We start from the raw sequence: 14,804 nt of genomic DNA on the forward strand, positions 1-14,804 counted from the left end.
TCGACAATTTCTATTAAATCCCCGTGTGGTGTCATCATAGTTAGAAATTAACTATAAACAACAAAAAATGCTCGGTTTTCGTTACACTTGCTCATTCAAGAGTTAAGTAGTTAACAAATGTATCAGGATTCTAATGAAATACGCTAGACGCGCAATTCATCTACATACGACTCATCAGTGACGGTCAGGTCAAAATAGTTATATAGCCAAACAATTACAAAGTTGAAGAGTATTGCAGATCTCTAAAATTGCAAAAAAGTTATGCCAAATACGGGTGAGGTAAGTTATGCCTAAGATAATAACATCCTTAATTTTTTGAAAAAATCATACTTATGTAAACATGAAATGAATGTCTATGTAGTGATGTAATTAGTAGCAATCGATTTCTCTCGTAGAATATATCCTACTGATAGATCTATTGATTTGCGTAAATTGTTTAATTTGTATGCAGCTGATTGAATCTTCATAATATTTCCTAATACAGAGCATATATAATTCAGACACCATTAGCAAAATGACAACGTTTAATTATACGATATATTTCATCATTGATTTTGAAAATAAAATGCAATCGGATTTCTACGTCTATCATATCTCTTTCCACTACAGCAACTGCACTATTCATGTATTTCTGTCGTATCCGTATGGACGTATCATTTAACACGTAAAGGCGGAGATGATAAATTAAGTCAAGTTGGTCCCAATGTATATTTCCATAATGTATTAAATTTTAATTTAGATTTAATTGAGGTAGGGGGCAAATCATTATTTTATACATATCTGCCCGTCGATCGTGCACGTATCCAGATACGTGAATGATGAAAATGATTCAATAGGGAGAACTGTAGACATACAAAAAATAGCTTCTACGTTGTTTGATTATGCTTCAAATATTTATAACTTATCTTGTAATTGAACATGTTCCCAAGATGTAATACGTTATGTGTAATACGATGCAATCATACCATTTGTTCAACAGTTAAGAAACTAGTTACAGCTACAGTGAATCTTTTAACTTTTAACGATTGGACAAATAAGTTGGGTAAAGCACTTAGTTAGTTGAAATGTAAGTTCGAAATAATTCTTGTAATAAAAATACTATTTGTTTTAGAAAGTTTTGACCATCCAAACTTTTATCTTTTTAATTTGTATTTGAAAATAATTGAAAGTATTTCCAATTAACACGCGAAACAGCTACTTAATCCAGATGACAAAAATGTTCACACTATTCTCTTGATATATGTACAAGAGAAGGACAACAAATACCAGAGAGAAAGTCAATTCATAGATCTAAAAAGAAACTGAAAATGCATAGCTAACAAAGAAAAAGACAAACAGACAAATAATGGAACGAAATTCAAAAAGGTTGCCACGGAACCTGCTGTCTCGCCTCGTTTATTTTTTTTATGAAATTTAACTGCAGACTGTTATTTTAACTGGTAGAAAAACTCAGTCCATATATAAGTATGTACAGAAAACAGGAAATATATTTTACATAAATTCCTATGAGATACTAGCTTTTGATCATAAACAAGCCTTTGACCAAGTTTTGTTAAAGTTCGGGGCAGTTTAAAAAAATTATTAAAATTTTCAAAACGTTAATCACAGAGTGAATGTAATGTTATCAGGCAAAACACTAAGTCCATTTATAAGTAAAAAACGGAAAACCGGTTATTTTTTTTTACATAATTTACCTCTGGATACAATCTTAAGATCACTAACAAGCTTCTGTCCAAATTGTGTAGAAATCCAGGATAGTTTAAAAAAGTTATTAAAATTTTCAAAACTTTAACCACAGAGTGAATGTAATTTTTTTTGGCAGAAAAAAAAACTAAAAAAATATATAAGGACAAAAGGAATACTATCTTATGATTATAAACAAGCTTCTGTCCAAGTTGAGTACAAATCAAAGATATTTAAGGATTGTTCAAAATTTTAAAACTTTAATCACAGAGTAAATATTTGTGGACGCTACCGACGACGACATCGACCATGACTACGACGCTGACGGAATGAAGGATAGCTATTTCCCGTTTTTTCGACAAAAGTCGAAAGCTCGACAACAACACATAACAATAAATACTATACCCTTAGCAACACGAACCCAACGAAAACTGGGGGTTATCTCACGTGCTCCGGAAGAGTATACAGGTACAACTATCAGACACGTAGTTTTGTTGGATCAGGTTTACTGGAGGTTTTGAAAAGTTTCATGCTGAGAAGTATTGAGAAAACAAACAATTGATAGACATTTAAAAAACCCATTACAATGTGATATCATCATAACATGAATAATACATATGTTTTTGCTGAGTTATCGCAACGTAAAACGGAAAACATCATTACCTTCAATGTTGTTCATGAATTTTAAAATAGAAGTACATTTCAACTTATAGGGGTTTTGTTTTATTCAAATGAAATCGAAATGATATCTCGTAATCAATTGTAATTAATAGTTTCACTACGTTAGTTAATTAACCAAAAGTTGGAAAATAATCTGATTGAAAATGATTTAGTATTTGAACAAAGCAAAATCCGGGCAATTAAAAACATTTATGAAACTCATTATAAAAGAAAAACAAGTTTTATGTAATGAAACTATTACATGTATCGTGAACACACGCAAAACTTTTCGAAAAACAATAACGTAAATAATTTTAAGGTTTCGAATTGGAACAAAATGTTTCGTTTGACCTTTTCGATCGCTTTCTTTTTTATGTGGACATTATGTGAAATAGTCGTGATAGAAAAACAGAAAGATAAAATTTTCAGTGGGCATGTGCTATTTGAGGTACCAATGCCGATGTGGTCAATATGTGCTCAATACTGCTCGAGGGTCAAAATATGCAAATCTATTAACTTTATCGCAGCGAATAAAACTTGCCAAATAAATGATGCTGATCCCGGGGAAAGTAATTGTGCACTTGTTGACAGTATGGGGAATAGTTTTGGTGCTGCCTCGACTTTTCCACAGGTAATTACAATGTAATATGTATGTATTGTTGGTTTTCCCGTTTGAATGGTTTTACACTAGTAATGTCGGGGCCCTTTATAGCTTGTTGTTCGGTGTACACCAAGGCTCCGTGTTGAAGGCCGTATATTGACCTATAATGATTTACTTTTATAAACCTGTACGACGATATGTACATGTGTATTAACTAGTCAACAAAAAATCAAAATTTAAGGCAATGTATTTAACATAATAATGAAATTGGATATTCTGTACAAAGGGAAGTGATTGCACAATTTGTCTAAATTTTACAAAGTGTTATTTTCGTACCAATAGGATTGATTTAAAGCAATGAGGGGGAAATCGAAAAGGTTTAACTAATAGAGGTGAGATAAAATCATTATGGGGTAGAAAACCCTTAGTATTTCCAACAATTAAACGTTTTGTTATCAGTTAATTTTTCGAAATTTCACAATCTCAAAAACAATTCAACAATTATGTGCTTAAGACTCAGCTAGTGATAACTCAATTGAGTGGAATAGACCTGGTGTTTGTAAAAATAACTCATCAAAGAAACTAGGCTTATTTTTTTGAAAAACACTCAAATGTGAGCCCCAAATTGAGTGGAATAGACCTGGTGTTTGTAAAAATAACTCATCAAAGAAACTAGGCTTATTTTTTCACAATTTCACAATCTCAAAAACAATTCAACAATTATGTGCTTAAGACTCAGCTAGTGATAACTCAATTGAGTGGAATAGACCTGGTGTTTGTAAAAATAACTCATCAAAGAAACTAGGCTTATTTTTTTGAAAAACACTCAAATGTGAGCCTCCAATTGAGTGGAATAGACCTGGTGTTTGTAAAAATAACTCATCAAAGAAACTAGGCTTATTTTTTTGAAAAACACTCAAATGTGAGCCTCAAAAATACACATACGCATAGTTACTTTATTAACATTATTTTGTTTTCTTCAATGATCGGTGTTTTTCTGGCATTTAAATGGTATGCCCTTCCGATTAATACCTCAAAGGTATGGAATATCCGATCATAAATTATTCTATTAGCTCTAAACAATTTCCAGATCTTTGTGTTTCCCAAGATAACATTCTCTGTATTGTACTGGCAAAATTAAATTGATAATATGTGAATATCAGTTTTATATTCTAAATTGTGTATTGATACTAAAGATGTGTTGACTTGGGTTTACATTTCTTAACTCAACAATATTGAATTATTGGTCTTTTGTGAAATTAAATAGGTACAACCTAAATATGCTAAAAGGTTATACTATAGAAACGTGTCATGACCACTTAAATCTGTATATTTTATGTTAATCTCAGATTTACCATAAAAGAGCATTTTTCGTGTATCAACGTGATTCACATAGATGGAAATATACTTCAAATAAACGAAAAACAGACTGGCTTAAAGGTTTTAGGGTTGAGTTCGTAGTTTGCCTTTATCGTGAACAAATTTAGTATGAGTCTATCAATGGTTACACTTTTAATGTTAAAAATTATTTTAGATGCAATGTACAGTTTAACGATAAGATTGATGTGACAGTTTTTATTGACTAAATGTAAAAACAAATGTTAAACTGTTAAAACAGTTGAAATTTCTGTTCAAAGGAACAAATCTGAGAATGCCTTTGTGATGCAAACAAATTTTCATCAACTTTGTAAGTATTGTAGCAGTATATTTAGGAGACATTCGCATACTCACCGTGAATCATCAGTACAGCGGATATATGTACTAACCAAGCGGGCATGACCAATTTTGAACTAACACGGTAACGAAGATCTTTGTTTTGCTTTATCAATATTCAATGCACCTTTCTCAACATTTGAAATTCCTGCTTCCAAATAATTTTCGCAAAAAAAGAAGATGTGGTATGATTGCCAATGAGACAACTATCCACTATCCACAAAAGACCAAAATGTGACAAACATTAACAATTATAGGATTTAACTTGTTTCTGTGCAAATAGTTGTAAATGTCAACACTAATTTTCAGTTTCGATACAGTTGTTGAGACATCTACATGTTTTATTTGAACGAAACCTAATACAGGGCAAAGGTAAAAGTTACCAATCATAAATTTACCTGTGATTACTCATTCGTTGAAACTTTTCGGGTAATAAACATGATAAACGAGTATGAAACAAAAGTTTTTGTGTACGGTGCAAAAACAGCTTAACTATGCACCGTACATAAGGATGTATGTGGTCAGCTAAACCCCGTACACAACGCTTTTTTCGGGATAAAATATCGAAAAATAACATATGTATGAAAGATTGTAATGCCAATTAATGAACAAGCTATATTTATTACACACACACAGTGGCCTTCTTTCAGAAAAAAGAGTTGCAATGAATATAGAATATATCGGATGAGACGAGGGCCAACTTGTTTGACAAGTATTTTCACATGTTATTAATAATCGTTCTTGTTTTGGGAAAATAATGAGACATCTCTTATCATCAACCTACGACTAAATCATTTCTTAGAACAGCAATTATGTTGATATTGAAGTACACATTGATAGCATTTGAACAAAACAAAGATTTTCGTTACCGTGTAATATCAAAATCGCTCACGCCCGCTTGGTTAGTTCCTATATCCGCTGTACGATGATACACGGTGATACTGGATTAACAATTTCAACGTACAGTAAATAAATGGCTGCTTCACTTTTAGGAACTAGCCGGTCAATGCAAAGAAAAGGACTGTAATCTCAATGAAGCATGTATGCCCCGGGGACCAGATTACTATTGTATTCCATTACCTATAAAGTTATCCGAAATCAGCGCACGTAAGTTTAATGCATCATACTATTTTCATTTACAGAAAGAACATTAATGAAAAATGTGTTTTCGTTTATGACTGAAATGTGTCTTCCCTTTAGATTTATTGTCGAACAGAAACCGCATATTAGTGTTTTTATTTTCCCAGGAGCAGCTTTTAAAGGAATTAGATTCATGCAAACCGGTTATTTATAAAAACAAAGTTTTTCCAAGAAGGTATATCGTAAATTAACTCGTTGTCACATGATCAAGTTCTGATTGGTTGTCTTCTGAAGCTGGTATACAATTGTAAATGACCTAATGACCTGTACCAAGTTAAGTAATGTTGTCTGTAATTAAGTGACTGTTGTGAGCTATAACAAAGACAAAATGCCTGACTGAAAACGAATAATTTCAATAGAAAAAATACCTATGAATGTCATGTAAGTATTTGCTCCTTCGAGATATCATCAGCTCAGTATTGGATGCTTAGGTACTGACATGATTAATAATAAACCTTTTTTGATTGTCCGTTAATAATTTAAAAATTATAAGAAAGCGAGATATCAACTCTCTCAACCAAAATTGTTTAAGGTGGAATTGACAGATTTAAGAAACTTTGGTAATAAAGTTCTTCATCTGAGTAGGTTTGTATTCATCCTCATATATTTGGGTTTGAGAGTTCCTGGTAAAGGTTAATCAAGAAAAGTTTTTCGGAAGCATAAGGTTAACAACGTGTTGTTTTAATTTATTCTTAACATCTTTTGGTAATTGAATTGTTCGGCAGAAAGAAAACAAAGTTATTATAATACATGTTTGTTTTTTGTAAAAGGAAAGACAAGTGAATGAAAGGTCTTCTTGAAAAGTCTATCTGTGCACAATTAAAAAGTTTTATTTTTAGTTCATGTGCAGTTGTTGGTAAGTTGAAGGTTGTGTTTAAATGTTTTACCTTTTTTCCCAATGGTTTTGTATTTGTTCTAATTAAATTTGATTTTTTGTCTCATTGAAATAGATGTGTTTTTTTAAGTGTCTTGAAAATCAATGGCGATATGCACAACGTTGCCTGCTAAATATTCTAATGTGACAAAACGATTAATTTTAAAAGTATTTGTGATTTTAATTTAGTTACAAAACTAAATAAAATTTTAAAGTATTTGTTTTGTGCGACACAAATATGTTCCATTGCCAAATTTTCGTTGGTAACGTGACCCAACAACTGATTAGAAATAAAGGGTATAAAAAAAGAAATATACTTCACATCAAAGACAAGCATATAAACATGAAAAAAATGGGCACACAGTAAAAATCATTAGCTCATAAAGCAATGAAATATATTTTCATCATAAAGTGTCGTCTTTCATTTATTCGTCATTTACTAAATGTATATACATATTGTATCTGATAAACGAGTCATCCACTTATATTTTTTTAGAACTTCGCCCACGTGATTGCAGTGATTTGCCAGAAGGAAGTTGTTCAGGGGTATATACAATTTACCCGTCAAATGTAACGATTGATGTTTACTGTGACATGGATACAGCAGGATTTGGATGGACAGTAAGTGTATTGAAGATATAGATTGTATGTTACTATTATTTTGTAATGGTATATATTTGTTTACTCGATGCATTTTTAAATATGTGTTTTTTTTTCTAACTGATGATCAATTGCAAACTAAGTGAAATGAATCTTGTTGATCGGTTATAGTTTTCAAGTTATCATACACGTAATGAAGTCTAACCTATGGTTATAGTGTGATGTCAAGGCGAAAACGACAAACGCCAAGTTATGTCAATACTGTACATGCTTCGTTGAGTCAGGTGAGCTAAAATATATATTAAAAGAAGAACGTGATGACGAAATTACAACTACAAGTAAGTTCACTTCATTGAAAATGGAAATATCTCTGTAAAAGACGAGCAATTGTTTTGTTTAATTTCGTTATAACAAAAGTAACATCATTTTTAAAGGTTTTCCAAAGCAGAACGGATGGATCAGTTGATTTTTACAAAACATGGAAAGATTACGAGATTGGATTTGGAGACTTGAAATCCGAGTTTTGGTTAGGTAATTTTATCTTTTGAATTCATTGACAAGCAAACACATTTTTGTCAGTCATCACATCTTGTTACGCTAACTTTGATTTTTCGTATCCTATTTGAGTACACGTGTGTATATATTTGTGGAATTTTTGCAGTTTCACAATTCATTTCCTTGTATAAGAATATTAACAATATCAGCGGAGACAAAAAATAGTCGAAAAATACCAAAGGGAAGAAAAAAAAAGTGACAACGGAATGGCTTACAAAAGAAAATAAGACAAATAGCTAGACAACATAAACAAGATACAGAAAAACTCAAGACTGAGTAACACGACCCCCTTAAAAAAACCTTGGAATCAGCTCTGGTGCTCCGAAAGGGTAAGACAATTCTGCTCCACCTGTGGCATTCCTCATGTTGCTCATCTTAGTACAAGCAGTCCATTCCCTCTATTCCCACTGTTTATAAATCTAGTAAGAAAAGGTAAAATTTCATGTGGGAATAGGAGGGAAACTTTTTTCAAACAAAGGATTATACTGTACAAACATAATTATTTTTAATCAACTGTTAATTGACCAGTGTTTTTTTTTTTTTTTTTTTTTTTTTTAAACAAAATAAATATGAAAGAAATTAAAACAAATATAAGTAAATTTATTTTATAACACAAATTCATCTTAATATTCAAGCAAGTATAATATAATGCAAATTATACAACAGCACTAAATCAAATCACACATTGTAGCACAAACATTAGACAATCACTGCATGTATATACAAGTCTATTAAAGTTTATCAATCTATTCCGCGTGAAGAAGGTGGAAGGCTGCATCACCAAATTCTACTGTTGGGACTTCTTGGTTGCAGTGTCTAACTTTAAGTTTGACTTATCTGTTGTTGATTTCTACATACTTCCTTTTTGGGGCCACTTTCTTCCCAACGGCTGCATACTGGATCATGTCAGGGCGTTGAAGGCTTCCTCATTTTTCAGAAGTTTAATAAGTTAAAATATGTTGGATGTGGATGTGTGACTTGTTTTTTTCAGCTTGTTATGCCATGGTAATAGAAGATACAATTTGGTGGAAATGCACTTGAAATTAACGAATAAGGGCAGATAACTCTGTAATTTTTTTTATCATTCTAACCAATTTTCTATCCAAGTTGTTTGATATTACCAGACACACACAAACGAAAGACTAATAATTTTTAACTCAGGATGATGGTTAGTTTTAAAAAGCATGATAATGTCGGTGGTTTTTTTCTACTCATGTTTTAGTTTTTATCTAAATTGACTGATTCTACAAAGACTAGCACTCAAGTACAAATTCATTTTTTTTAAATAAATCTAAAAACAATCTATTTATCATAAATTTTCTTTATTTTTAACATGTTTAAGTATTTCTCTGATGAAAAAAGAAACATATTACAAATAAACAAGGTAGTATACCTAAACAGTGTACCAAATATGTTATGCTTTGAAATAAATACACTACAGGTAAATCTTAGGTGACATTCTAATTAACCTTGATTGTTATAAAAACAAATTATTTATTAAAACATCGATTGTTATTTGCAAGTGGGAATAGAAGGAATAGTATTTTAAAAAGTGGAAATAGGAGGAAGATACCATTTACACCGTACAAACCATATAGTTAGTCTTATTCGGTAGGTCACATTCGCGGAAAAGTGGACAGGATTAAAGTCACGACATATGGAACATATACGCATTCATCTGTAAATTGAATATCCCATAACATGCATAACGGTCTCCATAAAATTGACGAAGGTATGATTTCAACTTCAACACTTAGAAAAACTATGTTTAAGGGAAAGGTTTTTATTTACACATTGTACTTGTTTAGCTTTAACTTTCGGAAACATATTTAAAAGTAAGGGACTTTGGAATAAATTTCAATAACGAATTCAACACCAATTAAAAATCGTAGTTGTCTACGATATGCAAAGCAATACTAAACAATAATACCTCTTTGTTTTTAGTACATTATAATTAGTTTCACAAATGCAGTTACTTATGCATCCTGCCCTGTAATACATTTATGTTTTATTTTAAATTGATTGTTTACCAATTTTTTACCAAATCACACAAACGGAAGGACATATAATTGCTTTTAATAATTTTACGATTAAAAGCAATTAATTACAAGTCACGTGTTCGGTTTGGCTGAAAGTTAAAGTCTCATACATATACATCATGTTGTATCGTACTCAATTTTAATGACAAGCCGTATCATAGATTGTTTCTTTCCCTTTTTTACAGGAAATAAATTCATTAATATTCTTACATCTTCTGACACCTACAATATGTACATCCATCTTGAAGATTTTGATGGGAATTCGAAGTATGCAGAATATAGTGAGTTCAGTATTGGTGATGACTCAACCAAGTATACTTTGACTGTAAATGGGTACAGCGGAACTGCAGGTATCGCTTATGTTTCCTTTTCAATTTTTGATGTAACGCTTTTAGTTTTTGGTGATGTTTATTCTTTAGTTTTTTATGTTGTTTCATTTATACTATTGTTTGTCTGGTTTTTTTTTTTTTTTTTTTTAATTTTTAGCTAAGGAGTTGTCAGTTTATTTTCGATTTATGAGTTTGACTGTTCCTCTGGTATCTTGTGTCCCTCTTTTCTGAATGTCGGACAGTTTTTTTTTTTGTGTCAGATCATACACATTATTTTTTTCATATGACCGTGACGTTATCAATGTTTTTTCATGATTAACTGTTTTAAAATTGAATTTAAGATTAAATCATAAGGAATATACCTATACTATAGTTTCTGCATGATGGAAATAACATAAAAAATGTGATGTATACTTTAAAATAACATGCTAAATGGGGACTGTATATAATACTTCAATAATACAATAATTAATTAACACCAACAAATAAAAAACCGAATATGAATATATCAGTTGTTATCCTTTTGTTTGATGTGTTTGAGATTTTAAAATGTTTTTGGAGAATGATTAGGAATTTTCTTTTTTAATTTTCCTCGGATTCCATTTTTTTTGGTGATTTTACTCTTTTTTGCACATAGTATTACATTTAGTTTCCATTATCAATATTCCACATCTTTAACCGATTCGTTCCCAGTGATTTTGAATAACAATACAAACATATTTGCAAGTCTGCTATGTTATGTAAAACGTTCCTCTTTACGAATTTAATAAATGTTTTTAATAATTGTTACTGCATGTGCTACTGATTCAATACACACAAACCTAGACTTAGTTAATGTGTCACATAATAGCATTATGATACATCTGGACTGTTTATAAATTGTGATGTATGTTCTGATATCAGTCTATATTAGACCGCGACACATATTTTTGTCGTGAGAAATTTATAGCAAAGGTCAACGAATGAATGATATTAGCTTATGTTTTCATACCTCTTCAAATACAGCTGTATGTTCAATACGTACTTTGCTTTACGTAGGATTCTTACCGTATACGATTTCATAAACTTGCTTATGTGGCGGTTTGGTTCAAAGTCCGGTATACTTGTATCCCCTAAACATACAATTGTCCATTGTATGTATACTATTTTCAGCTTTAAATAAAGAAAAGACAAGGAAAAATATTTATTATCCATTAATTTGATGTGTTTGATTTTTTGATTTTGTCAAGTGAGATTCCACTTTGAATTTTCCTCGGAGGTTGGTATTTTTGTCATTTAACTAAAACATCTCGGAATTTGATATAATAGAATAATCGGAATAAAATATCTGCATAAATTACAAAAAAGAAGACGTGGTATGAATGCCAATTAGACATTACTCCACAAGAGACCAAATCACACAAACAAATACATGTATAGGTCGCCGTACGGTCTACAACAATGATCAAACCTTACACCCTATAGTCAGTTATTAATGATCCATGTAATAAGACTGTCACTTGAAAATATAAAAGGATAAATTAACACACAAGGGAGCGCAGTTGATTCCCATATAAATACAGATTGTCTGTTTGTAGACGAAACGCGCGTCTGGCGTATATACAAATTTTAGTCCTGGTATCTATGACGAGTTTATTTAAAATACATGATCTAAGAGTTAACAGAGTTGTAATCAATACTAAGAGTGTTATTGCAGTTGAGTCTCTTATCTGAGTGTGTATGTGTTCTGTCATTAAGTATGGCTTCGTATCCTTTAAGAAAACGTTTGTTTTGTTTTTGTTTGCCGTGTAGATTTCAGAATACTAGTCCCAAGAGTAGAGAGGACGAATCGTAGATCGGCCATAGTATGCCATACTGTAAATGCATTAAGAACTTAGACATTAGTGTGTTATGACAAGCATTGTTTTTAAAGTAAATTTGTAATAAACATTTTCAAATATATTCATAATCATACTTTATTTTTTTGTACAGGAGATAGCCTAATGTATTCTGGCTATAATAATAACGGCATGATGTTTTCTACTAAAGACCAGGATAATGACAGAGGTACTCGCAACTGCGCAGTAACATTTCAAGGGGCATGGTGGTACAATGATTGCCATTATTCTAACTTGAATGGGAAATATCTTGGTGGACAGCACTCGTCTAATTCCGATGGTATCAATTGGGGTACATGGAAAGGATTTCGATATTCACTAAAATCTACTAAAATGATGATAAAACGACAATAGGAACCCTTTTCAGAATGACTCACAATGTATTTATGAAAGATCAAATTAAATTACATGTTAAGAACATTGTTGAATGACGTAACATAGAAAAAACCAGTTTGAACATAAACACAGAGTGAAAATTATATATTCGTACTAGATAAATAAACTTTTTTACTTTTTGTCTTATTATTTTCTCTTCGTTTACTTCCTACGAACGTTCTGTTTGGTAAAAGGTAAACTGTTCAAACCATGATGTGGCTCTCTGAACATTGTAGTTGACAAATTGAAAAATAATTGACCAATACTCATGTTACTCCTTAAAGTCCAAGAGCAGTAAATACACTGAAAGAAATATAAAAATTAATTATTCAGATAACAATAGAAGGTCTTTCCATAAATTATTGACGAGAATTTTCTTACGCTTAACTATAAATGACTATTGGAGTCCAATTAAACTGATTCAATACTAGTAAACATATTTTTTTGAAAAAATGTTGACTGAAAAAAGGGATCTAATTCTCAACTTCCGTAGATCAGTTATATTCAAACCATGTCTCAGATATGCAACAGCATCACTAGAACAAATATTATTCCAAATTAAATTGCGTGATTTCCTGTTTGATAGTAAATTTGACACTGGTTAAAAAAAAATTATCTGTATGAGTATTACGCGCCTCTGGCGTATATACTAAACTTGGTCCTGGTATCTATGATGAGTTTATGTACAACCACTGGGTCGATGCCACCACTGTTTACAAATTTTAATTTTTTTTAAATACTGAGACTTTTCTATCTCAGGCATAGATTACCTTAGCTGTATTTGGCAAAACTTTTAGGAATTTTGATTCTCTTTAATTTTCAACTTCGTACTTTATTTGGCCTTTTTAACTTTTTTTAATTCGAGCGTCACTGATGAGTCTTTTGTAGACGAAACGCGCGTCTGGCGTATGTACTGAATTTAGTCCTGGTTTCTATGATGAGTTTATTTTCTCAATTTTATAACCAGTGGTACACATAGTGAATTTGGCTTCTTTTTTAGCTCGGGTTGGAGCCATTCATCAACCATAACATAAATTCATAGGCGGCTCGCTCGCTTTTATTTGAAACACAGTTGCATGCGTGATTATAACTGAACGAGAACGTAGATAAACTCATATTAGATACAAGGATTGAAATTGTATGCACACTTGAGAACATGTTGTCTGCTGTTTGTTGTATATGTCCAGATATTGACAGAAAGCGTCTAGCTTTGGATTTTGTGTGACTGTATATATTGGTAGTGCTGAATTGATCAGTTACATTCTAGAATTGTTAAAATATAACAATTGATTTCAATGAATTTGGGTTGTCTTCCTTACCACATTTACGTCTTACGAGTGTGAAAAACAACACAACTATTATAAAAGAGCGCAGATAAAAGTATCCATACATATTTTTGTTATTGGGTATTTTTCAAGATGTATTGATTTTACTAGAGATAATTGATATTGAATGACATACACATTAAAAACAGAACCCATTTTATATATTGTATAATATATAGTTTTGAAGTTAGCATCAGAGATACGTTGACCGTAATTGAGTGAAGTTTTATCTGTTTACCTACTGGTATTGATTTATTATCACAAATTACACCTTCCACATATGGAAAATTAGCTATTTAGTAACAATCTCTTCTTTTCGCTCTTTTAGCATCATTGTGAAACTGGATGTCTTTAATTCTTTTCCTGACTTTTGTGTCTGTCACTTCCATATAAAAATGCTAAAACTTGTTCGACTCAGTTCAAAAACGCCCCGAATAACATTTTAAAAACGTTCACAGCTCATTTTTTAAACATATTAAACTACACGAAAAAAAATCAGTATCATGTGTCTGCCTGAATAAAAAACATTTAAAATTTTGAAGGAAAAGCGTAGTCATATAATGTATAAAACTAACACGATTAAAGCTTTTTTGAGTGGTATTTGGGGCTGCTGTTTTCAGATGATTTCTTTTCATGTGAAATATCTTTCATTCCAAACGGTTAAATATTGAAATTCAGCTGATGAAAAGGTTATCAGGTAAACACATCATCAAATACTTGAAAGTAATTGTCATGACATTATTTCTGAATTCAGACACATTTTCTGGCAGAAAAGACATGTTTACGATCAAGAATAAATCATTTTCTTACCCTAATTGCTTTTCTCAAATTTACTTTTGTGTCTGTAAACCTTGTAAATTGGAACATTTAATGCAATTGTACTGCATAAACTCGATCTGACAAATTAAAAGAAAAAGAAACGTAAAACTTTATAAAATCATTTGATTTAAGCGATTTATAACTTTTGTTTTGATGAATGACCAACATGGCTGTCAAAGGCTTCTTAAAGACGTTCATAAACCTTACTTTACGA

The 14,804-nt window shown here is 31.2% G+C and overlaps 1 protein-coding gene across 1 annotated transcript; it reads left to right on the forward strand.

The window, feature by feature from the left end:
* Positions 1-2,935: 2,935 nt before the first annotated feature.
* Positions 2,936-12,458, forward strand: LOC139494311 (microfibril-associated glycoprotein 4-like). The gene is made up of 6 exons (XM_071282478.1): positions 2,936-2,974; positions 5,650-5,764; positions 7,168-7,292; positions 7,706-7,802; positions 10,051-10,215; positions 12,166-12,458. Exons 1-6 carry the CDS (start codon positions 2,936-2,938, stop codon positions 12,423-12,425), a joined length of 801 nt encoding a protein of 266 aa, XP_071138579.1. The 3' UTR covers positions 12,426-12,458.
* The last annotated feature ends 2,346 nt before the right edge of the window (positions 12,459-14,804 follow it).

The sequence above is a fragment of the Mytilus edulis genome, chromosome 11 (assembly GCF_963676685.1).
Source record: "Mytilus edulis chromosome 11, xbMytEdul2.2, whole genome shotgun sequence".
NCBI lineage: Eukaryota > Metazoa > Mollusca > Bivalvia > Mytilida > Mytilidae > Mytilus > Mytilus edulis.